At 42.2% G+C, this 25,906-nt stretch overlaps 1 protein-coding gene across 3 annotated transcripts in view; it reads left to right on the top strand.

The window, feature by feature from the left end:
- Ift81 (intraflagellar transport 81) overlaps positions 1 to 25,906 on the top strand; it is a 73,705-nt gene that overhangs the window by 36,021 nt on the left and 11,778 nt on the right. For all 3 annotated transcript variants that reach the window (XM_021162439.2, XM_021162438.2, XM_021162437.2), the window contains exons 12-18: positions 6,741 to 6,890; positions 10,498 to 10,626; positions 12,200 to 12,289; positions 16,747 to 16,833; positions 17,722 to 17,793; positions 18,242 to 18,327; positions 22,227 to 22,272. In XM_021162439.2, coding sequence (XP_021018098.1) covers positions 6,741 to 6,890; positions 10,498 to 10,626; positions 12,200 to 12,289; positions 16,747 to 16,833; positions 17,722 to 17,793; positions 18,242 to 18,327; positions 22,227 to 22,272 — 660 coding nt within the window. The remainder of the gene's footprint in view (positions 1 to 6,740; positions 6,891 to 10,497; positions 10,627 to 12,199; positions 12,290 to 16,746; positions 16,834 to 17,721; positions 17,794 to 18,241; positions 18,328 to 22,226; positions 22,273 to 25,906) is intronic.

The following is a 25,906-nucleotide window of genomic DNA, read 5'->3' as shown; positions in this document are numbered from 1 at the left end:
GTTTTTTTTTAAGATGGAATTTCTTATAACTTAGACTGACCTTGAACTCTCCATGTAGTCAAAAAGGACCTTGAACTGTTTATCCTCCATCTTCCAAATGTTCTGATTGCAGTATACCACAACATCTGTCTGAGTCACTAGTGATTCTATTGCTGTGAAGCAAAAACCATGACCACAGCATCTCTTATAAAGGAAAACATTAACTAGGGCTTGCTACAGTTTCAGAGGCTTAGTCCATTGTCATCATGACAGGAAACATGGTGGCAGGCATGGCAGGCCTGGTGCTGGAGAAGTAGTTGAGAGCTACATCCTGATCTGCAGACAGAGAGACAGAGAGAGACTCTGACTGGGCCTGGCATGGGTTTATAATACATCAAAGGCCATCCCCAGTGGTAGACTTCTTCCAACAAGGCCATATCTGCTAGTCCTTATAATCCTTTCAAATAGTACCACTCCCTAGTGACTAAGCATTCAAAGATAGGAGCCTATGGGCGCTATTATTATTCAGACTACTACAGCATCTATTTTTATGTAGTTCTGGATATCAACCTGTGTTTCATGCATGCTAGGCGAGTGCCCTATGCACTGAGCTACATCCTTACTGTCTGTTTTTGTTTTGCTTTGCTGTGCTTTGTTTTGCAATGGTGTTCATCTAGCTCAGGCTGGCCTCAAATTCAGGTTTGTTTGTTTGTTTGTTTGTTTGTTTGTTTGTTTCCCTCAGACTCCTGAATGTCAGAATTACAGATGTATGCCACTATGCCTGTATTATGAGTCCCCTCACGCAGTGCTTAATTTAGTCAACATACCAATTACTCCAGCTTCTTCTTCCACATGCCATCCACATATCAATCTTGTGCCCCACAGGTCACGTTATCACCTTAGTATGTTTATTTCCCATGCTCTCACTGAGCCCTCCCTATGCCTGCGGCTGACTAGTCTGTGTCTGTCATTTCATCCCCTCAGTTCTGTCCATCACTCTCCATCCTTGGAATCCAGCCTACTGATCTTATTTACTTCCATAAACATTCCCAGTCTGCTCAGTTATAACCTCTGCAGGCTTCCTCTGTCTATTCGATTCCCTCTGTCTTTAGTGCCTGGACACTCTGACCGTGCCACTTTGCTCCTGAGCCTTTGACATTGGCCATCCTTCCAGGCACCATTGTCACTGCTCTGAGACAGGAGCCTGAGGGGAGAGCTTATTCTGACCATCTCATGGTACACAGTTGAGCTTACAGAGGCTTCCTGTGCAAGCATCCTACAGGAGCCAGAAGAGCTTGTGCTTGCTTTTTTGTGTGTTTTAGACTTTGCGGTACACCATATTGCTAATTTTCATTTCTAGTGTGGTAAACATCAATAGGTAGGATCTACATAAAATCTTGAAATCCCTGATGATTTTAAGAAGATCACTGGGTATGGTGGTACATTTCTGTCATCTCAGCTCTTGGAAGAATGCGACAGGAGGGTGATGAGTTCAAGACCAGCCTGAGCCAAATAGAAAAGATTATATAAAGGGTTCTTGAGACAGGAAAGTTTGAGGATCACTGTTACAGACGCAGCAGCAAAACACAGCAGACTGGTGACAAGATGAGTCAGAGGCAAGCAGGTTGTTCCACAAGATCTCTGCAGTGCTCAAGAAATGATGGAGAGCCAAGCTTCCTAATAAAGAAGTATGGGCTAACGAGGGCAATCGGTTCACTTTTTAGATCGATTATAAAAATATTATAAATAGCCTTCTGAAGAGCAGTGTGGCAGAATATCAGAAATGCATGTTCCTTTTGACTATGTCTGGGGAAAATATCCCATAGAAGTTAAGAAGTGTATATTTAATGTAGCACGGTGACACAAAGCTGTAATCCCAGCACTCAGAAGATCTGGGGTTGGAGGCCGGCCTCTGTTACATAGCAAGATCCTTGTCTCAAAAAAATAAAGTGTTTGGAGAGCCAGAGTGTTTGTGTTGCTTTGTATTTAACAGCCCAGAAATAACCTAAAGTTCAAGTGGGAATTAGGAGCGTCCAGGAATGAGAAGAGGGTGATGTGTTTCCTTCTCCTTAGTTAGCCAGGAGCAGCAGAGCACTTAGAAGGTCACCTATTGCTTCTTTGTATGCAACTGTGATTCATTGTGACTCCGCTGTACCCTCCCCTAGGTACAATGTACAATGAAGGCCAAATAATAACTGGTTCTCATAGAGTACGGTGAGTAATCCGTGGGGTTGTTCTTCCACCAACAGCATCTCTGGCTTTTAGCTTTTAAAAATAGTTATGGAGCCCAAGCTAGAGAAGGGAGACTGGCCTCGATGTTACACGGGGTACCAGATGAGCAGGGCTGATTTCATCCTGGGCTCTTTGCCCAGGACACTTTTAATAGAACGTATAGTTACTCGGGATTCTGAGGCTGGGCTTATAGCTGGTGTACACATTTATTCTTGAAAGGGAGAATTAGCAAGTTATTAGAATTAGACTCTGGGTACTTTGGATTGCTCAGATTTTTTTTTCAGCAGCTTTTGTAACCCAGCCATTGAAAAATTGCTGTGTGGGGGCTGGATTCCTGAGTAGCAAGACTAACTTAATTATAGAGAAATATTTGGGGAGCCAGTCATAGTGATGCATGCTTGTAACCCTAGCCTTGGAAAGTGCAGGCACGAGGATCAGTTCAAGGCTAGCCTGGCTACAAGGATCATCTCCCCTCCCCCTCCCCCTCCCCCTCCCCCTCCTCCTTCCCTTCCCCCTCCCTTTCCCTCTCTCTCTGTCTGATTCTGTCTTTTTCTCTGTGTGTCTGCCTGCCTATCTGTCTCTCTGTCTCTGTCTCTTCCCCATCCCACTCCCATATAATCAAACTCAGTGTGTTGTCACCTGCCTGTAGTTCCAGCACTAAGGAGGCCAAGGCCAAGTGTCATGTTTAGGTTCAGTCTAGCCTGGACTACATAAGGAGACCCTATCTCAAAAATCCACAAAGAAAACAAAGGAAAAGTATTTTTGAACTTCCTTGCTCTAAGGCTCATTTTCTAAAAGTGTGGATGGCAAGTCCATGGGATGCTGTGACAGAGTTTTAAAGATATATATATATATATATATATATATATATATATATATATATATACACACACACCACTCACACACANACACACTGACACAACACACACACATACACACACAACACACACATACATACATACATGCACACACACACACCACACATGCCATCACCTGATAGCTCACATTGAATATCATTGGCCTGTTAAGAATTGTAATGTTTCTACTGCCCATACAAAATTTTTTGCTGTATAGCCAGGCATTGGTGGCCTTGAATCACAACACTCAGGAGGCAGAGGCAGGTGGGTCTCTGAGTTCAAGGCCAGCCTGATCTATAGAGGCCAGCCAAGGCTACACAGAGAAACCCTGCCTCAAATAAATAAATTAATTTAATTAAATTAAATGCTGTTATAGAAACACAGTTGTCTGGTTATAGGAAACAAAGACTTCATATTTCCCCACCATCACTCCTCAGTGTGTAAATATCAAATTAATCTATCTTTGGTTTGTATTGTGTTATGTGATTTGATCTTAAAAATGGCTGTCTGAGTTGCTATTCTTGAGTCTCATTGAAAAATGTTGTTAAATTAATTTTAGCCCAGGATTAAGACATTTTCAACAGTTCTGAGATGGCCATAAACATACTGCTGCCATTTTGTCCTGTGTGTTTGTATGAGTAGCATTTTCACCATGGTTGATGGTAATAAAATCAAACATTGTAGGGCTAAAGAGATAGCTCAGGGGTTAGGAACACTAGCTGTTCTAACAGAGGACCATGTTCAATTCCTAGCACCCACATGGTGGTCACAACCATCTGTAACTCTACTTCCAGGCAATCTAATTTTCTCTTCTAGCCTTCACCAGCATCAGGCAAGCACACAGTACACAGACATACATGCAGGCAACACACCCATACACATAAAATAAAATTTTAAAAAATCAAATATTTAAGTGGAGCATGGTGACACCCCACACACCTTTAATCTCAGCATTCAGGAGGCAGAGGCAGGCAGATTTCTAGTTCAGTATCAACCTGGTCTACAAGGCCAGCAGGGCTACACAGAGAAACCCTGTCTCAAAAAACCAGAAATATTAAAATAAATGTATAAATCAAATATTTGAAGAAACCCAAATATTTATCAGCTCTGAAAATTATTGATGATACTCTGTATCCTCTAGTGTATCTCAAATATTCAATTGAGATCTAATTAATTATTTTACTCATTCATTTATTTATTTTGATTTTTCGAGATGGAGTTTTTCTGTGTAGCCCTGGCTGTGCTAGAACTCAGTCTATAGACCAGGCTAGCCTTGAACTCACAGAGATCCAATTACCTCTGCCTCCCAAATTCTCAGGTTAAAGGCGTGTGCCATCAGTCCTCTGCTGAGATCTAATTCTTTGGGTAAAAATAGCGTATCTTTCTTATCAACAACAAAGGACCAGCTTAGAAGAAAAATCCTCATTGGTATAGTGTCTTTGAACTTTATCTTTCTCTCATTTCTAAGATTTTATTCAGTAGTATAGTCATGACTTTATTTAGTACATTATTTATGAAACTCACCATCCTAAAAATTAGGTTTTTTTTTCTTTTTTTTTTCACAATTTTTTTTATTATGTATTTTCCTCAATTACATTTCCAATGCTATCCCAAAAGTCCCCCATACTCCCCCCCCCACTTCCCTACCCACCCATTTCCATTCTTTTGGCCCTGGCATTCCCCTGTATTGGGGCATATAAAGTTTGCAAGTCCAATGGGCCTCTCTTTCCAGTGATGGCCGACTAGGCCATCTTTCGATACATATGCAGCTAGAGACAAGAGCTCCAGGGTACTGGTTAGTTCATCATGTTGTTCCCCCTATAGGGTTGCAGATCCCTTTAACTCCTTGGGTACTTTCTCTAGCTTCTCCATTGGGAGCCCTGTGATCCATCCAATAGCTGAAAATTAGTTTTAAGAAGCACCATACAGCTGGCTCTCATGCCCTTAATCCTAACACTGGAGGGACAGAGACTGGAGGATCTCTGTAAATTCAAGGTCAGCCTGGTCTACATCATAAGCTCAGGACAGCAAAGGCAATTATATAGTAAGACCCTGTCTCCAAAACTCAAGAAACAAAACAAAACGAAGCACGGTGTATTCTCTGAGGTTGGTAACTGTCTCAGGTGAGGGGGACAGGCCACCTGAGAAGTTATATGGAAGTGGTATGCATATGGCAGCCTGGTCCCTATGATGGAATTTTCAATTCTATATGTAATTAAATGCCTCTTGTGTTAGAGACGTTCCACAGCAGGAGAAGACCTGGGCACGGTAGGAGTGGGGGTCAGTGTTCCTCATCAGCAGTTTCTTGTGTACCTCCAACCTTTCCTTCTCACCCTGAGTAGTACTCATGTGGAGCCGGTGTCTCAGGCTGTGCACAGGCTGCTCCTACTTCCTGGAATGCTAGTCACGGCTTCCTTCTCTGCCCTTTAAGGCACTTCCATGCCTTCACTTTTGGTTAAATGTAACTTATTCGGGGAAGCTCCCTATGAGCCCCCTCCTGTAACCTGCGTCCCTATTTCTGACCTTTGCCCCAGCGCAGGCTTAGCTACTCCGTGCCCTCGGGGTCCCTTCAGTTCTTTATAATGCTCACAGCATTGTAAACCTGGGTGATTTCTTTCAGCTTGGTGAGTAGAGAGCCTTGTTGAGAGTAGTCGTCTCTGCCGCAGTGTCGTAATATGTAATAAGTAATGCTTATCATACGACTTTCTTGAATATTTGATTTCACTTGGCTTTTCAGACTCCAGTTGGTATTTCTTAATACTAGGTCTTTAGTTAGTGTAGTATAGTCATAGCTTGGCTATCCCATGGAGGTAAGTGGCCCAATAAGTGACTGAGTTCCTGCTCTAATGGTCAGTATTCTTAAGTTCTTCCATTTTAGGATGAGTCCCTATCCTGTGCCCGCAATGCTTCCTAAGGAAACAGGCACAGGCATTTCTCAGGTGGCAAGTAGTCCCTGCAGCTGACTCCAGTTCTCAGTGAGTCCAGTGCACTCTGGCAGCACACAGTCATTCACAAGACTCCATGGTGAGACCAGGGCCACAGCTGCTCAGAGCAGCTTCCTTCTGCTTTAGACCTTCCGACTGTTGTGGGTTCAATGGCTGGGTGGGTTTTTTGTTTGTTTGTTCGTTTTGTTTTTTTTTTTAATTTCTTATTTGTAAAGTTTAAAGTGAAGAGTTTTTTATATGAGGACTCAGAATATTTAGGTGAGTTCAAAAATGAAGATGTATATATATTGTTTAATTAAGCAGTTAGTCTTAAGGCAGGAGAGATGGCTCAGTGATTAATAGCACTTGTTGCTCTTAGAGAGGAACCAGGTTCCTAGCTGGGTATGGTAGCACATACCTGACCAACCTGGTCTACATAGCAAGTTCTAGGACAGCCTGATCAGAAAAAACAGAGAAGAGCAGGTTCAGTTGACATCACCAATGTGGTAGCTCGCAACAACCATCTGTAACTCCAATTCCTAGGGGTCTGACACCTTCCCTGACTTCTCTGTCTCTGCGTTGCATATGGTGCATACATGCTAAGTGCATAAATATTAAGCAATTAGTCTCTACTAGTTTTCTAAGAAAGCTAAGTTTTTATGTATTAGTGGTTCACGGACAGCTGAAAAGAGAAGAAAGGCTTTCTAATACAGTGAGTTTATTTCTAATGTCTGGGTTCTTTTTGCAGTTCAAGCGATACGTCAGTAAACTTCGAAGCAAAAGCACAGTTTTCAAAAAGAAGCATCAGATAATAGCTGAATTTAAGGCTGAGTTTGGCCTCCTGCAGAGGACAGAAGAACTTCTGAAGCAGCGTCAGGAAACCATTCAGCATCAACTGGTAATACAGCCTCATCGTGGCTGCTAAAATACAGATGTCAGGAGGCTTGCTTATGGCTCGGAGCTTTCTGCTGAGGTCACTGTTTTCACTGGAAAAATTATCCAATTATTAACTTTCTTTGATTAATTACAAAGATGTCATATAAGCTGATTCATTTATTTTTTTTAAATACAGCAGTAAGCACTGCCTTTTAAAAAATGTGTGCCTACTTTGGAGTTATTAATAGAAGTTGGAAGTCCAAATGGGTTTTTCTTCTGGTTAGCTAGTTAATATGAGTAAAATTATCATTCCAAGCGAGTGACTGTAAAACATTTATTTATCATGACTTACACACTCGCTCTCTAAGAGCTTTGGAAAGAAATGCCCAGGGAAGATGCTGTGTGGAGTTTGCCTGCAGGCTTGTTCCTTGTGTGTGTGCTTTGGTTGGCACGTGATAGCTGAAGCATTACTGTTGAGCTGCTCTGAGCTCCAGGTCCCTGCAGCTCTCTTGGGGTGACATTTTCCCTCCTTTTCCCCATGGGGGAAGCTATTTCATCAGGACGTTGCTGTGAACAGCAATCCTGGTTGAGGTCAAGGGCATTTCATATGTTGCAGTTCGACAATATGAACTTTTCAGTGTTGTGATAATGAACAGTCTGTTTGTAGAGATTTTAAGACTAAAATTTACTGTGAACCAAACATGGATCCTGACGACACTAGTTTGAAAACTGACAATAATACCTGCATTATTGTTTAGACTATTTCCTAATTTCCACTTGGATCCCTTAGCCTTGACTTAAAAATCAAACATTGGGGGCTTTTCAGTTTCCTCTTGTGCTGTGGACTTGTAATTCCATGTGGCTGCGTGGGTTGTCAGTGTCTCTCCCCCCTCTTACTTGGACTCCTGTGACATCCGTGTTAGTTCTAGCTGCCACTGCCCCTGTTCCTCTGTTATTGGTGTTACACTTGTTTATTTAGTGTTATGCTCATGTGCATGTGTGGATGTCAGAGGATTACCTGTAGGAGTCTATCCTCTCCTTCCACCACATGGGCCCTGGGGATCAGACTCACCACATCAGGCTCTGCAGCAAGTGTCCTTCCCCTGAGCCACCTCATTGTCCTGTTTTTTTTTTGTTTTGTTTTGTTTTTAATTAATTATGTGTATCACTTTTTGGTTTTTTTGTTTGTTTTCATTTCTCAGTATTGTTTTTCACAGGGATTTACTTTGGGTTGCTTTATTGTCTTGTCCTTTGTACCTTCTTTTGTTCTTAGATTGATTTATTTTTATATGTATAAGCATATCCTGCATGTATGTGTGTGTGCCCCATGTGTCCATGGTGCTCACGGAGGTCAGGAAAGGAAATCTTAGAACTAGAGTTAAATGGTTATGAGCTGCCTTGTGGGTGCTGGACCAAACCTGCTTCCTCTGTAAGGGCAACAAATGCTCTTAACTGAGCCATGTTTCTAGGCCTGTTTTTCGGCCTTCTAGTTCATTAGTTTGTGTGTGTGTGTTGTTGATGTATGTATGCCAGTTTTATGTTTAAAACATTTATAAAGTTCTTAATCTCAGTTATATTGTTTTTCCATCTTTGAATTTCCTGTTTATTCTGTTTTATAGATCCTAGTTTGTGGTTTCAAAGTTCCTGTCTACTAAGTTTATACAGACACCCATTTCTCTTCTCTATTTTTTTTTTCTCGTTTTTGGGGCTTGGTCCTGTTTCTTTATCTATAATATTTATTGGATGTCAGAAATTATGTGTAATTATAGATTTGTGGCCCTAACTATATTAACTACCTTCCAAAGAAAGATTTAACTTTTTTTCCTGAAGATTTCTTTAATCCAATTGATGGGTAATGTTAGAGCTGATATTCTTCTAATTTTTATTTACTCATAAGGACAGTCCTTATACCACAAGCAGAGACTTTATTCCTCGGAATTGGTTGTTACTATTGGGCCTGGGTCTGGCTGTTAGGTTATCCCTATAATCTCTAAGATGCAGCCCTCTGAGGCATTAGCTGGAAGCCAGGGCATTTACCAGGCCACCTATATGTTGACAGGTGTTGAGTTCTACCTCTGTGTCATAGTACCATGGAAATGCTGAAATCTGTGTCTGTCTCTTACGTGGTCACATCCCAGTCCCGCTCAGTGTCTGCATGTCTTCCTCCTCAGTGCACAGCTGAGGACTTGGATTGTCGCCCACAGATGAGGCTGCTTGCAGAACTGTATGCTAATTCTCCCTGATTCCTTCTTCTCTTTTTACGCTAGTCCTATTGGTAGCCCAGAAATCCAACCCTTTGGAATATTCTTCAATGATACTTTTTTATTTTTCTTTGAGATAGGGTCTTACTGTGTGGGCTCGGCTGCCCTGAAGCTCACTGTGTAGTCGGAGCTGGCTTTGAAGTCATGATCTCCTTCCTGCCTTAGTCTTCTGAGTGCTGGGATTACAGTCATGTGCCACTATGCCTGGCTTCCAATAAGGTTTTAAAACTTGACATTGCACAGAAACTTCTCATTAGATCACAAGTGCCTTCAATTTTAAGTATTTGTCTCCCTCTCTCTTCCCCTGGCCCTTCTCTCCCCTCCTCTGGTGTTTTGAGACAGGGTTTCTCTGTGTTGCCTGGGCCATCCTAGGACTTGCTCTGTAGACCAGGCTGGCCTCTGCCTCTGAGTGCTGGGATCAAAGACATACACCACCACCCAGCTTGAGTTCTTTTCTTATTCAGCCTTTTAGCAGCATTTAACGTAGCTGCCCATTCTCTCTTCCCTGAAACATTTTTAATAGCAGTCCGTGCCTGCCATGTAGGAAGGAGGACCTGAGCTCAGTCCTTAACACCATAGCAAAGAGAAGCACACCAGTATAAGCCTGGCCCCAGATGCAGAGACTTAGTGAGCTCCAGACACTGTCTCAAAAAACATGGGAGGGAGTGACTGCGAAGACACGGGGGTCTGCCTCTGCACACATGTGCAGCCTCACACACGTGTGCATCCACACTCGCATTGTTCCACTTGTTGTCCAGGATGTTGCACTTGTGTGTTTTCTTCCAGTCTAAGTTTGCTGCTCCATTGCTGGGTCCAACTTCCATATGCCCAGCAGAGCTTTGCTCCTATGTCATATACTTTCTTCAGCAAATATGTTCTCACCTTAAGTGTATTCTACTTACTTGGTTTTTTATTGTGTATGTTTCCTACTAGAAATAAGCTAGTTTTAGAAAGAACCCCCTCCTTTATTATGCTCACCCTGCGTACTAGTGGCTAGAACTGTGCTCAGAAAAGCTAGTGCATACGAGGCAGCAGATAAGTGGATGAGTTCACTATCACTTATGAGTGTGTGCATTCTCCACATAGCTATTGGGTGCATTGTGTGTTTTATAGTCTATGCTAAGTATGTGCCATTATTTGAAGATCTGAACTTGGATACACTTCCTCTGCATCTCAAGACAGTATGGCAACTTTGAATACAGGTTTATAGTGTATAAAGTCCTGTTTCTGGATGAAATAATAATTGAAGTAAATGCAGATTGTCCGTTTCTGAATGACTTTATGGTATTCACAACTTTTCAACAGAAATAGGAAGTATTTCTTATGGGAAGAAGATGCCAATACTCATGGCCTATTCATTTCTTATAGCGAACTATTGAAGAAAAGAAGGGGATATCTGGATACAGTTACACCCAAGAGGAACTTGAGAGAGTGTCAGCCCTGAAGAGCGAGGTTGACGAGATGAAAGGCCGGACCCTGGACGACATGTCAGAGATGGTAATGGCGCCTCTCTCCTGCTTGCTTGTTGACTTACTGTGTGTGTGTGTATGTTTAATTTTCAGTTAAACATTCAAATATTCATCTCTATACAATGCTTACTTTCTATTCTTTTGCCATACATGCTTGTATGGTACCAGGGTTGACCTCCTGGGGCAGCAAGGGAAGGAACAAAGGACAGACACACAGACACATAAATAGAAAAGCGGGGATCAGGTGGTCCAGGCTCTAAGAAGCTGCCACTGCATACCCACTTAGCTGTTTACTATGCACAGAGGAACAAGGAGGGGGCTTAGCTAGTCTTTTTAGGAGCAGTCTCTGTAGGGTAGCAATTTTCAGGCTGTAAACTCTACGGGGGAAGCTATGGTGGACATTTTCTGCACACTGTCAATTTGCACACTCAGGCCAGAGGAAGGATTTGCCTAGAGAAGGCCTTATCTCACCCTCAGGACTCAGGCTCCACTCACACCGACAGCAGCACACGTGCTCAAGACTTTACTCTCCCGCATTCTTACATCTATGTGGTGTTTTTTTATCAAGGAGTTGTTCCATTGTAATGTTCAGCTTAAAACAGTGCTTATTTTGTATCTTAATGTAACATTAAAGAAATATCTATATTAAAAATAAGAACTAGAAGCCGGGCGTGGTGGCGCACGCCTTTAATCCCAGCACTCGGGAGGCAGAGGCAGGCGGATTTCTGAGTTCGAGGCCAGCCTGGTCTACAAAGTGAGTGCCAGGACAGCCAGGGCTACACAGAGAAACCCTGTCTCGAAAAACCAAAAAAAAAAAAAATAAGAACTAGAATTATTTCATCTTTGTGTATGTCTTTGATATTCCAGATTCAGGGTTGCTATCACCCAAATACACTGGGACATTTTCATCAAGCATGATATTAAAATGTTTTCTTATTTATTGGTAGATAGTTGCATCCCCAAACTCAGAGACTTTCCAGAATGTATTCTACAAACTTTCTGGATTTCGCCCAAATCTAGTTTCTAAAAATGCTTAGTGTTTAGCATAGAGGACGCCTCCAGGACCCCTCTTCTGTCAGGTTATTCACATTACATATATTGAAAATCACCCGTGCATATTGTGTTCATTTATGTGACCTCCTGAGTTGTACATGTCTCATAGACAATAACATTATAATGGCACACAGGTAATTTGTAGTTGCTTTGTGCTTCAGTGTTAGATTGCAGACACCTTCTTAGCATGGTGTGCGGTCATGATAACTGGCATTTAGAACCAATAAGTGGCCCTGCACTTTGCTAAGGAGTTAACATCTATTAACCAGGCCTCGTGCACACATCTATAATCCTAGCACTCGTGAAGCAGAGACAGGCAAATCTCTGTGAGTTTGAGGACAGCCAGAGCTACATAGTGAGACCCTGTATTCCCCTCAAAAATAAGAAAAAATGAAACTAACATCTATTCAATCTCTTTCCTACTATTTGGCACTAAAGTAATTAAAGGTTTTATTTCTTTAAGTCTTTACTTGACTGCAGTAGTATTTTTATGTATGCAGCACTTTTTTCATTTTTTTAAATGACATGTCTTTTGCTTTAAATGACAGGTGAAAAAACTGAATTCCTTGGTATCAGAAAAGAAGTCAGCTTTAGCCCCAGTTATAAAAGAACTACGGCAGTTGCGTCAGAAATGTCAAGTAAGTTTGATGTTTTTGCTGTCTTGCTTAGGTGGACTCTTAAGTATTTTTTAAGGGAGATAATGGAAAGGAAATTAGTACTGAGCTGACACAGCACAAGGCAGTGATGGTGGGGCCCACAAGTCAGTGAGGGCTGGGAAGAAGGAATTCAAACTGAAATGCAAAATGCAGCCAGATGAAATTTGTAAAAATCATTTGCATTTGAGTGCTGTAAATACTAAATCTTATTCTTGTGTGGCCAAGTGAGGCAAAGTATCCAAGGACTAGCAAGGCAGCCTTAGATGGATGGGCTTACTGTTCTGGCAGGCACAGCGGGCAAACGGCAGTAGGCTAAGCACAAGTGCCGTTACTTGGAAGCTAGTTGTAACCACGGCTTTAAAGGAGAACTGTCAGAGGTAAGTGCCCTGCAGGAGCCAGCGGCCAGCCGCTAGCATTTGGCAGTAGTGTTGCTGCTTCATCAGTCTCTGGAGTAATTGTAAGTGTGAGTGTGAGCCATCTTGCCTGTGCCTGAGGACGGAACTAGAAACCCAGTTCTACATGAACACCATCTGTCAGAGTTAGCTCCAGAGTAGAAAATCACATAGACTTTGAAGTCAGTTATAGACATCATTTCCTTTTTATAGAAAGTGCCACACAGTCTGAGATAGGTTTAGAAGCTTATCCAGACAGACAAATGGGAGACTCAAGTAAGGGTCTTACTTTAGCCTGCAAATTCCTCCCCCCACCCATTTTACAGAGCTCTGGCTGTCCTGGAACACTATGTTTACACCATGTTGGCCTTGGATTTAAAGAGATCCATGTACCTCTTCCAAGTGCTAGGATTAAAGGTGAATGCTACCATGTCTGCATGTCCGGCCTAAGTTGCCTTATCTCAGACTGTCTCATTACACACTGCTGCCATCACAGAGGAGATGGAAGAGACAGCCCTGCTCTCTCAGGTTTATGCTCTAAGCGGTATGGTAGCAGGACATAAGGAAATTCAAGCAAGATAAAAGAAATCATATCTAAAGAGCAAGTAATGTATGTATTACTTAGTATATTGTGGAATAGGCCAGAGGGATGCTATGAAACCAGAAAAGCTGTACGAGTGTTAGCAATGGGGACTTATAGGTAGTGATGGTAAATTTGGTATTAACAATATTTATTAAGCACTAGCTATGTACCTTGTACTCTGACATTTCTCATTGGACCTGACAAACAATCCAAAGAGAGAGGAACTTCCTTTATGAAGAGAAAGAAAGGAACAGAGGTGGGGAGGGAGGCAGGCAGGCAGGCATAGAGACTAGTGACTTGTCTAAGATTGTATAGTGGCAGACGGCAGAGCAAGTGTCTCTAACACTGCACTAGTAATGTAATGTGACCCCTGAATCTTTGGGGATCTTTCTCTATTCCTGCCACCTTCAAGTCTTTTTACCACAGTTTCTTTTTCCCCCGTATCATGGTCCCCTCCTCCTCCTGTGGGAATTAGTTATGCCTCCAACCACATGATGGCCTTTCTAGTCCTGTTATACCAGTGTTGACTACTAACTTCTCTGTTGCCCTTGATTTATTTGTGTGTTTTGTGGTGTTAGAGATGGAATCCAGGGCCTTTCACATGCTAGACAAGCACTAAACTAGGCCTGCCACTAAACTATTCCCTAGCCTTTCAGAGGTTTTTGTATGTTTTGTTTTGTTTTACTTTTCTGATGTTGCAGATGGAGTCCCACATTTGACACTTGTGCTGGTAAACTACACCCCAGTCCTAACACCCATTGTTTACATTCAGATTGTCGTTGCCCAGAACTCAGGAGCTAAGGGAATCCTGCAGCCTTTGAGGCTGTGCCTTTTTATTTTGTTTTTGTTTCAGTTTGTTTTAAGTGAAGATCTCACTGTGTAGTCCTGGCTGGCCTTGAACTTGTAGAGCTCAGCCTGCCCCAGTCCCAAAGAGTTGGAATTAAAGGTATGTGCCACCATGCCCAGCATAAATCTCTTTTTAAGTTTATAAAAGTAAGAAATCGCCTTTGTTCTGTGGCTCTGCCCAACTTGTGAGTGAGCAAGCAGTGTTGCTAAGGCGCTGTCTCGATGCTTCTCTGCTAAACCCAAAGGGATCTTCATCAGAGAGAACAAGTTCAGCTGAGCGTGGGGCTATGCGCCTTTATCCCAGCACTCAGGAGACAGAGGCAGGAGGATCTCTGTGAGTTCAAAGCTAGCCTGGTCTACATAGTCAGTTCCAGAACAGCCAGAACACTTATACAGAGACCCTGTCTCAAAAAAAAAAAAAAAACCAAAAAAAAAAAAAAAAAAAAAAAAAAAAAAAAAAAAAAAACAGTTCAAAGCCCGGAAAAGCCTACCTGAGGCCTTGTCTCAAAGATACTATTTTTCCTGTCTGCTCCTTCATCAGAGAAAGAGAATATAACTTAATAGGGCCTTAAATATTTTCCAGAAGTTTTATGGGAGTTAGTAAATAGATTTTATTTGTTTATTTGTCTGTATGTCTATTTATTTACTTGTTTACTTATTGGCAGAGTCTAATTGTATAGCCCTGGCTGGCCTGAAACTCACTATGTAGACCAGGCTGGCTTTGAATTTACAGAAATTAACCAGCCTCTGCTTCTACCTCCTGAGTGCTGGGGTTAAAGACACACAGTAAAGACGTATTATTATTATTGTTGTTGTTATTATTGTTGTTATTATTATTATTTAGTTGTGTGTGAGTGTGTGTGTGTGTGTGTGTGTGTGTGTGTGTGTGTATGCAGCAGGAGTGGGACAACAATGAGAGCTAGAAGAAATCCTTGAATCCTCTGGATCTGGATTGTAGATGGTTGTGAGCTGCCCAGTGTAGGTGCTGAGATCTGAACTTAGGTCCTGTAAGCTGTCTAAGTACACACAACTGCTTTCTTTCTCCACTTAGAGACATAGGATTGCTACATTCATTTATTTATTTTGTGGAGTGTGTCTGTGTGTCTGTGTACATGCACAGATGTCAGAGGTCAACTGTGAGAGTCAGCTTTTTCCCTGTGTGTGGCTCCCAGGGGTTGAACTTGGATATTAGGCTTGTTGACAAATCCATTACCCCCCCCCAAGCCACCTCCCTGTCTTCTGCTTTAGCTCAGTGTGACCCATGGAGTGGCGGCTCCTCTCTGCAGCTTTCGCTGTTCTAGTTACACCAGCCATATGCAGTCCCAATCCACAGAGACATCACAGGCAGCAGGACTCAGGCCTGCAAGGTCTCAGCATGTGCCCCGTGTGTCCAGGGATGCTCAATGTGTGCCCGTGTGTCCAGGGATGCTCAGTGTGTGCCCGTGTGTCCAGGGATGCTCAGTGTGTGCCCGGTGTCCAGGGATGCTATGGCTAACCACGGTTGTCTTCAGGCTAATCATAACTCTTCCTTCTTAACCCTTTGGAAGTTTCCACACTGCGAGCAGCTTGGGTCTACTATAGGGTCCTCAGTTCCACCTCCTCACCCTGGTGTTCCCAGTGCTTTCTCCTACCCTGTGGCTGGTATCATCCCTCTGCAGTACAACCTCCTTTCCCCAAGATAGCACTGCCAGTCTCTGGTTCCCAAGACTGATGGTTCTAACTCCTTGGCAATTCAGTTCAGCCTTGGATTTTAAGAGACATTTGCTTCTCCTTAGCAAGCATTTGCAGATACTAATCATCTCTGTGTATTTGCTAGAGATTTTCAGATTATCTCCTTCAAAATATCTAAATAAATGTTCAAACTACTAAAAGAGCTTGAATTCACCCTGCCTCTGCCCTTCATAGCAGTATAATCTCAGCAAGGCACTGACCTTTCTGCATGTTCTTTAAGCTTTATGTGGAGGTGACAGTCAGCACCTCCTTCAGTATTGAAGATTTAATTACTGTCCAGGGTTCTAATAGGATTCAGAGTTCTTATCACAGCCCACATACATCTTCCTCCTCTTCTCTCCCTGTTCTCAGATTCAGTCCAAAAATGGACACTATTCACACATCCCTGAATTTTTGTTCTCCCTTGTTTCCAATCCTTTACACACAGTGTTCCTTAAAAAAAAAAAAAAAAGCATCTCCTTTCCCTTGCTCACCTTCTCCTAATTATTCTTACTAATGCCTCATTCTCGGTTTAGATATTGGTTTCTCCAAGATGTTGTCTCCACTGATCCCCAAGCCTAGATTAGGTTTGAAAGTCCTGTGTGCTCCTGCACAGATCACACTGCAGCCCGTGGCTCTAGGCATCACTGAGGGGCGTGCTGTTTGTTCACTGTTGTATCCCAGGTCATAAGCCAGAGCCTGGCACACAGATCAGTACACGGCAGCCATTGTTCTTATCAGCACCTCCGCCTGTCATAATTCTTGACTGTCCAGTTGTTGTATAAAGAACTCGTCAGCATGCCAGGGAGCTTAGAGTTAAGTTACAGGACTGACAAGGACAAGCATTGTTTCCGAGGCATGGTTTCTGCCTTTGTTTTCCACTTAATCATCTGCCCTTTTCAAACTAGGAACTAACCCAGGAGTGTGATGAGAAGAAAGCCCAGTATGATAGCTGTGCAGCAGGCCTTGAAAGCAACCGGTCCAAATTAGAGCAGGTAAGAAGAGGGCTTCTGTTTTAACAGTGCAGCCAAAGCTGCCCACGTGTGCACATTTTCACCCCCTGAGTCATGGCGTTCTTACACCTTACTGCTGCCTCCTAGTATGCCTCCACGGGACCAGAAATTCTATTTCTTTAAACTTGAATTTTTCAATCTGTATGGCCAATGCCTAAGGTCATCTCCTAGAGCAGATGTGATATCATATGTAAGCCACCCTCCATTGGCTTCCCAGTACACTTGAAGTAAACCTAACCTTCAGGTTATGTTGTATGGGGTTCCTGCTGCTGGTCAAGGTCATATCTGTGTCCTGTAGTCCTCCTCCTTGTCCAGCATGGTGGCCTTGTGTCTTAACTCCAAACTGGCCAAGCTCCATTCTACTTCCAGGTTACTGTGTGTGCTCCTGTCTGCCTGGGACACTCAATGTCTTCTTCCCTCTTATCCTCAGCACAGAGATCTCAGCCTGAAAGTCAGCTCCTACTGACCCTTCTACCTAGAGATTCCCACTCCCCGCCACGGGCTGACACACCTTACAGTACCATCTCCCCAGGGCTGAGGTGTCCACATGAACCTGCACCCATGGGGACCACTCTTCATTCCTGTTTCCTTGTCTATGAGAGGAAGAACCCCATTTCTTCCTCACTGCTATGTCCCTAATTCTTACAAGAGTGCTAGACACACAGTAGGACTTAATAAATGAGTAAGTGCTCCTGAGGTTAAAAGGCACTAGGACTAGTCTCAGCACCAGCGGTGCAGCCTGCACAGTCATCGTAAAGCAGCTTGTACTGAGGAGCTGGTTCTGATGCTTGCTCTTCTGCTGCTCATCTAAAGCAATGGGTCTTTTGTTCTTTCAATCATGTGTTGCCCCTGTAACATTATATACTGTAGGAAGTGCGAGGACTTCGTGAGGAATGTCTTCAAGAAGAAAGTAAATACCACTATACAAACTGCATGATTAAGGTAGGCAAAGAGTGGGCTCAGAGGCTTTCTTGAAAAAGGTTAAGTTTTTTTCTTTTGTTTGTTTGTGTTTTGAGACAAGGTCTCTCTGTAGTCCTGGCTGTTCTGAAGCTTGCTACATAGACCAGGCTGGCCTCAGACTCACAGAGATCCTCCTGCCTCTGCTTCCTGAGGGCTGGGATCAAAGATGTGCACCACCATAACTGTCCTAAAAATGATTTTATTGATTGTGTATGTTTGTGAACATATACATCATGTGCCCTGGTGCATGTGAGGAGATCAGAGAGCAACTTACAGGACTCAGCATTCTCTTTCTACTGTGTGGGCACTGGGATGGAGCGCAGGTTGTCAGACTTGACGGCTCTGGCCTTTACCCACTGAACCATTTTTAGGCCCCATCTGAGACCTCCCTCTCAATATTAACAACGTCCTGACACTTGTTTTTACGTAGAACCTAGAAGTTGAGCTTCGTCGAGCTACTGATGAGATGAAGGCATATGTCTCTTCTGATCAGCAAGAGAAGAGGAAAGCAATTAGGCAAGTGATTTTTATTCTTATATGAATGATTCTTTCTCTTTAACTATACAAGATTTGTAAGTAAGATAGGAACATAGAGAATATTTCAGCTTTCAGATGCTAAGCTGCTGTTGAACACTGAATCTTAGGATAGTCTAACCCTCCTAACAGGGTAGGAGTACATATAATTGTGCTGCTTGCTTGCTTTTTTTTCATGTAGCAAATATAAAATGTGTCACCTTAGCCACTTGTAAGCATGCGATTAGTGGCCCTGATTACATTCACTGTGCTGAGCCATCACCACTGCCTGGTTCCAAAGCCTTTCACATTACATGAATCATTAGTCCCACCTCCAAGCCCCAGGAATATGTGTGCTTTTATATTTGCTCTCTGTAAGCATTAGCGTTTTAATGTCATCTCGTTAAGCACACATGGCTGGGACTCTGGTCATCTACCTGCTAATAGTGCAGTGTGGCAGCTGCCTTTTAACTAGAAGCATGTGACTGCGGTATGCCAGCCTCTGAAATGAGAACTGTATGTAAACACTGCTTAGTCCTTGAATGGGGAGTTTATTTGTAGTCTCAACTGTGTTGTAGTCTTGCCTTAAATCAACTTGAATCAACTCTTGCCTTAAAATAATAAATTTGTAAAATATTTGCAAGTTGTAATAAAATGCAGTTGTGGAAGCTTATCCTTCCTCACTCACCATCACAGCTATGTCTTCTTCTTACTCTCCAGCAAGAACACTAAAGGGAGGAGTCATTTGTCTGAGCCTGCACTTGAGATTTTTGAGGGACCGTGCTTGCATTAGTGTTACCAGAAGGAGCCTGGGAACTTGTCTGTTGTAGAAGCTGTCTGTTGCAGAGTCTGTAGTGTGCTGGCAGGCGAGGCAGCCCGGAGATGTCCTATAAATAGAGAGACTTTAGTACATACTCTTAAACATTAACTATAAAAGTCCTCATTTAGCTTCGTTTACACAACGTAAACTTTAGGGTTCTCCTTTTCTTTTTCTCAAGACAGAGTCTCACTCTGTAGCCCTGGCTATCCTGGCATCCACTCTGTAGACCAGGCTAGCCTCAAACAGAGATCCACCTCCCTCATGCCTCCCGCTGCAGGGGCATGGCCTGGCTCTGCTTGTGCTGCTGGGTTTCTCATCTTATCTTGCTAAATTCTTCTAATAGGACAATCTAAGTTTGCACAGAAAAATAAAACATATTTGCATTGAAATATAAGAGCTAGCCAGGCATGGTGACACATGTGTTTAATCACAGCTCTTGGGAGGCAGAAGCAGGTAGGTCTCTGTGGGTTTGAGGCCAGAGATGTTACACAGAAAAACCCTGTGTAACATCTGTAACCCTGTTACACAGAAAAAACCTAAACAAACAAACAAATATACAGAGTGTAAAGACTCCTCCCATGTTTCTTGTATGGTTAAGGTCTCTATTGCTGTGATAAGATACCATCAACCAAAGTCAGTTGATTTCAGCTTATAGGTGTTGGGAAGTCAGGGCAGAAATTCAATTAGGGGGAAAGCTGGAGGCAGGAGCTGGTGCAGAGCTGTGGAGGACGGCTGCTCACTGGCGTGCTCCTCATAGCTTGCTCAGCCTGAGTTTGTAGAGCACCCAGGACTGACAGCCCTGGAGCAGCACCACTGCACTGAGCAGGGCCCTCTTACACGCATTGCTGATTAAGAAAATGTATTCCTGGCTTGCCTGTGGCTGGATCTTATGGAGGCATTTTCTCAGTTGAGAGTCCTTTTTCCTAAATGACTATCTTGTGTCAGATTGGCACAAACTACTCTGGACACTTCCATCTGTTCCTTAATCCTTTGACCTTAATATGTCACCTACCTTACACAGCATTAAAATATCATTGTACTGTAATTTTTCAATACTTTGAATTTTTCACTTTAAATGAGCTTTTAGCTCATAAAAATTATCTGAGAAAAAAAAAAAAAAAAAAAAGCTGGGGATGGTGGTGCACGCCTTTAATCCCAGCCCTTGGGAGGCAGAGGCAGGCGGATTTCTGAGTTCAAGGCCAGCTTGGTCTACAAAGTGAGTTCCAGGACAGCCAGGGCTACACAGAGAAACCCTGTCTCGAAAAGCCAAAAACCAAAAAAAAAAAAAAAAAAAAAAAAAAAAAATTATCTGTAAAACCAAAAAGTAATCATTATAAGTAGAAATTCAGTGCTTTCCAGACAAACCGTGGTGAGCATAGCGGCAGATACCTGTAACCGCAGCACTGGGAGGCTGAGACTAGAGGATTGGGGGTCACTGGGAGACTGAGACTAGAGGATTGGGGGTCACTGGGAGACTGAGACTAGAGGATCGGGGGTCACTGGGAGGCTGAGATTAGAAATCAAGGGTCACTGGGAGGCTGAGATTAGAGGATCCTGGGTTTAGGGCTGGCCTGGGCTAGTGTGTGTGTGTGTGTGTGTGTGTGTGTATTTCCAGCACTCAGGAGACAAAGCAGACAGATCGCTGTGGGCTCAAGTCCAGCCTGGTCTACTTAGGTGAATTCAAAACCAGCCAGATACCTAGTAAGACCCTGTTGAAAGAAAGGAAGAAAGAATGAAAAAAAGAGGGGGAAAGGGAGGGAAGAATAGAGGGGAGGTGAGGGAAGAGGAAAGGGGAAAGGAGAGGAAAGGAAAAGGAAGAAAAGCAAAGGAAAGGACCTAGTGTGTGGTGGCACACCACTGTAAACTCCAGCACTTGAGAGGTGAAGGCAGGTGGACCAGTAATTCAAGGCCAGCTAAGTGTGAGACTATACTGGGCTCTGTGAGATCTTTCAAAAAGGGCAGGGGAAGGAGATGGTGGGTGGAAGATGACTGGAGAGATGGCTTAGAGCAGTGGTTCTCCACCCTTCTAATGCTGCAACCCTAATACAGTTCCTCACCTTGTGGTGACCCCTATGCAGACAAAATACCCAAACCTATGAAATAAAATAAAAATGTTTTAAAGATGTAGGCCATATTGTCATGGTTCATGCTTTAACAGTCTACTATTAATGCTTCAGTGTACACTGTTGCAATTCAGCCATGAAAATGCTAATATATCTGCACTTATGTGTGCATGTTAGCCAATACATGGGAAATATATGTATACATACATGTGTGTAGACAAAAATAATATTAAATTACCTTTTGTTAAACTTTTTTATTAGATTTATTTATTTTGTGCATATAGGTACAACATAGCTGTCTTCAGACACACCAGAACACACCAGAAGGCATCAGATCCCATTACAAATGGTTGTGAGCCACCATGTGGTTACTGGGAATTGAACTCAGGACCTCTAGAAGAGCAATCACTGTTCTTAACCTCTGAGCCATCTCTCCAGCCCCAATATTAAATTATCTTAATATTCATTTAGAGTTTTTTCCACTTCAGTATGTATAGGTTTACCCCATTTTTCACAACTCTGTGTTACTCCTTTCAATAGATTACTATAATCTGCATAAGCATTTCCCCATCTATATGCATTTAGTCTTCCAGCTTTCAGTATTCTATACATTGGTGAAATAAGTAGTATTTGCTCTTATGTTTCTTAAGTTGTGGAGTTGTTCTTCAGGCTGATTTCCTGGAAGCGGAGGTAGAGTCAGACACTTATTTAGTTAATAGACTCTAAAAAGCAATGTGTAATTTAAGCACACGGGTTGTCAATTTTAAGGGTAGATAATCAGAACTAGTAATATGTCTTAATTTTCTTAACTTAATTTCCTATATAAGGCTTTGCCCTTTCCCCCTTTTAAATGACTGTTTACTGGAACAGTAATTTAAACATGAAGAAAAACGAAGTGTCTGATGAGTTCCTTTCTCATTCTGCCGCAAACTGTAAATGTATATAAATGTGCTGATTTATAATTTTGTTGTGTGATGAAATCATTAAAGCTAAGATTGAATATTCTGTTGGCTCTCTAGGGAACAGTATACCAAAAATATTACTGAACAAGAAAACCTTGGTAAGGTAAGAATTACTTTTTAATGTTTCTAATTGAGGCTTTTTATTGCATGGCTCTGACACTCATTCTTTTGGAAGGCACCTCTTTCAAGGGGTTGTTACTTCCTTTCTTAGGAAAGTAAAGGGACCAGTGAGGTGGTGCTGAATGTTAGCATGTGATACGGTCAGTCTCCAGGACTCACACACTAGAGAGAGCCAAGTCCTATCAGAGGTCCTCTGACCTCCAGACACGTATCAAGTGTACACACACACACAGAATGAGAGAGAGAGTCAGAGAGAGAGAGAGGGAGGAAGAGACAGAGACAGAGACAGAGAGACAAAGGGAGGGAGGGAGGGAGGGAGGGAGGGAGGGGGAAAAAGAGAGAGAGAGAGGGAGAACTTGTAAGTTCTATATCTTATTTCTTTATAGCAATGGTTCTCAACTTTCCTAATGCTATGACCCATCCCCTCATGTTGTGGTGACCCCCAGCCATGAAATTATTTGTGTTGCTACTTAATAACTGTAATTTTGCTACTGTTATGAATCATAATGTAAATATCTGTGTTTTCTGATGGTCTTAGGTGACCCCCGTGAAAGGGTCACAACCCACAGTTTGAGAACTGCTACTTTAAGGGTGGCACAATTGCATTCAAAAAGGAAGCAAATGGAATTTTATGTTAGAAATTAATGTGTTTGAATTAGTGTATATAAACCTTCATTTACATTAACAATAGATTGTTTAGATTTTTAATATGTTTTTCAGTAGGCTTTCATCTAAAGAGTCCACGTTATATTAATAAGAAACTATTCCCCTTTTTCTCTTGTTTAAAAATGGAGCTGGAGAAATAGCTCAGTAATTAAGAGTACTACCTGCTCTTCCAAAGGACCTGTGTTCAATTCCCAGCACCCACATGGTGGCTCATAATAGTCTAAGTCCAGTTCCAAGGAATCCTATGTCCCTTTTGTTGTCTGTGTGAACCAGGCATACATGTGGTACAGACATACATGTAGGCAAAACACCCATAACACATACAGATAAATATACAGTAATATGTTTATTATTCATTTTATAAATATCTTATTATATATTATATAAATATATTTATTATATATTTTATACATATATTATATAAATATATGTATATTTAACAGCTCATATAACCATAATATATACTGTAAACATATAAGTATATTTATATAATATATAAAATAATTTATACATTAATATCATATGTTATATTAACATATTGATATCTTAATATAATAAATATATGATATAATAAAGATATGAATATATGTTTCTGTATTCATTATGGGTCTGACATATCTATATAATCTTTTAATTAAAATATCTGGATGAATGTTGATGTGTATAGACACACTTATAAAACCTTAAATATCTTTACAAGCTTAATTTCTAAATCCAATTACAGCTGTTTGTTGGGCTGTGAGGCTCAGTGACAGTGCAGTGCTGATAGAGCCTGCAAAAGTCTGGTTTCTGTCTACAGCACCAAGAAGTTCTTGCTCCTTCCAGTGTAATGTTTTTGGTTTTGGTTTTGGTTTTTTTCAAGACAGGGTTTCTCTGTATAGCCCTGGCTGTCCTGGAACTTACCTTGTAGACCAGAACTCACAAATCCGCCTGCCTCTGCCTCCCGAGTGCTGGGATTAAAGACGTGCGCCACCATGCCTGGCATAATGTTTTTCTTAACAAGATCTTGGGGAAAGCTGTAGGAACAATCAGATATAAAATATTTTTAAGCAGAATGAGTCAGTGACTAACCCATAACAGAATTTGGACACTTCTTCCTCCTCTCACTTCTAGAGTGATTTCCAAGGCAGCCCCGAGTAAGCTAGTGTTTCCATGTGTGTGCTGGCACACACAGAAGTCCAGGGCCCTGTGTGTCCTCTGCCATCATTCTCCACCTGGTCCCTGTGAGTTCCCAGGTCCCCCTCACCAAGGCCGGGGTCCCCCTCCCCATGCTGAGGTTACAGATGTAGCTACTGGGGATCCCAACTGAGGTCCCCATGACTGAGCAGCAAGTCCCCTCCCCACTGAGCCATCTCCTCCACCTCTGGCTGCTTCTTTAAGACATTCCTATAGATTGCTAGCATTTAGGGGTGAGAAATTATTTCAGTAATACAAGAAAAATTTTAATTTAGATTTACCATATCTGAAAAAGTCATGCTGAGAACTCCTAAAATTCTTAGCATACTTCAGTGGTCTTTTCAAATACTTTTAATTTGTGAACACCAAAATGTTTGTGGTGACATACATTTCTCCCAACATAAGCTTACATATACTAAGCCTGTGCTTTTCTGTAAAACCTGTTTTTAAATGGTTGGTTATATTCCAGTTATTTCTGAAAATTCCCCTGCATGCTCTTGCATTGCTTTTGTTCTGTTTGCTTTCAGTACCCATAACTGGGGTGGGCAGTATTTAATCAGTAGTTTAAATCTCGCCTTCATCCCGGTTCTTTCTCTTATTTGGGCAAGCATCAGCCACCAGCACTCTCATTTGTCCCGAAGATCGGTAGATGAGCCGAGTCCTAAAAGAGGAAAGATGAGTGTGTCCCGGGTCGCGGCTGCTGTGTGCCTGCTTGTCTCTCTCCCTCCTGAAGATTTTCTCACAGTGCGTCTGTTGGCATTTCTGTCACAGTGGTTCCGTGTGTGTACACTGCCACCCTGCCCTTCTTTCTTGCTGTCTTTGTTCTGACTCCTCTTTTCTGTTAGCCTTCCTTCATTTACAGAACCAAAATATAATTTTGCAATTCATTGAAAACATTTTTCACGTCTATTTATAATTATAGTCAAGAAGTAAACAAGTTTTAGCAGGTGGAATCGTCTCATCTGGACATTAACAAAAATAATTCTGGGGACTGGAGAGATGGCTCAGTGGTTAAGAGGATCCAGATTCAGGTCCCAGCACCCACATGGCTGCCCACATCTGTCTGTAACTCTAGACGGGTGATCTGACACTCATCTGACCTCCATGGGGACCAGACATGTATGCAGTGCACAGATATATCTACAGGCAAAACACCCATATATACAAAGTTAAAAAAGGAGCTTCTCTTCTCTTCTCTTCTCTTCTCTTCTCTTCTCTTCTCTTCTCTTCTCTTTCTGTTTTTGGAGACAGGGTTTCTCTGTATATCCCTGGCTTTCCTGGCACTTGCTCTGTACTCAGGCTGACAATAAGTCTTATTTTTAAAAAATATTTCCCATAAAGATTTTGGCCTATTAAATGGTAAAAAAAAAATTCATGATTTCTCTGAAGAAGATAATGCATGTGGTTTGATAACTTGAACTTACATAGAATGTATATGATTTCAGGGTACAAGATATATTTAATGATAACAACACACAATTTAGCTTATCAAATATTTCCAACTCTGTTTTCACTTGAAGAAAAAATAGTATAAAGCACGCACTTTTATTGTTCCCAATCTTTAGCTACAGTTGGCAGTTAAGAAAACCGAGATCCAGGGAACCCGAGTACCTGCTTATAACTAGTGACAGGACCTCAGCTGGCCATCAGGCCCTTAGACGTGGTCTGTTCCATGCTGTCAGACCAACCTGCTTCTAGAAGTGCTCCCTATGAGTTTCCTCTCCCTTCCTTCCCTTCCCTCCCCTTCCCTCCCCTTCCCTTCCCTCCCCTTCCCT

The sequence above is a fragment of the Mus caroli genome, chromosome 5 (assembly GCF_900094665.2).
Source record: "Mus caroli chromosome 5, CAROLI_EIJ_v1.1, whole genome shotgun sequence".
NCBI classification, from domain to species: Eukaryota; Metazoa; Chordata; class Mammalia; order Rodentia; family Muridae; genus Mus; species Mus caroli.
Note: the sequence above shows the minus strand (reverse complement) of the source record. Positions and strands in the feature narration are given on the sequence as shown.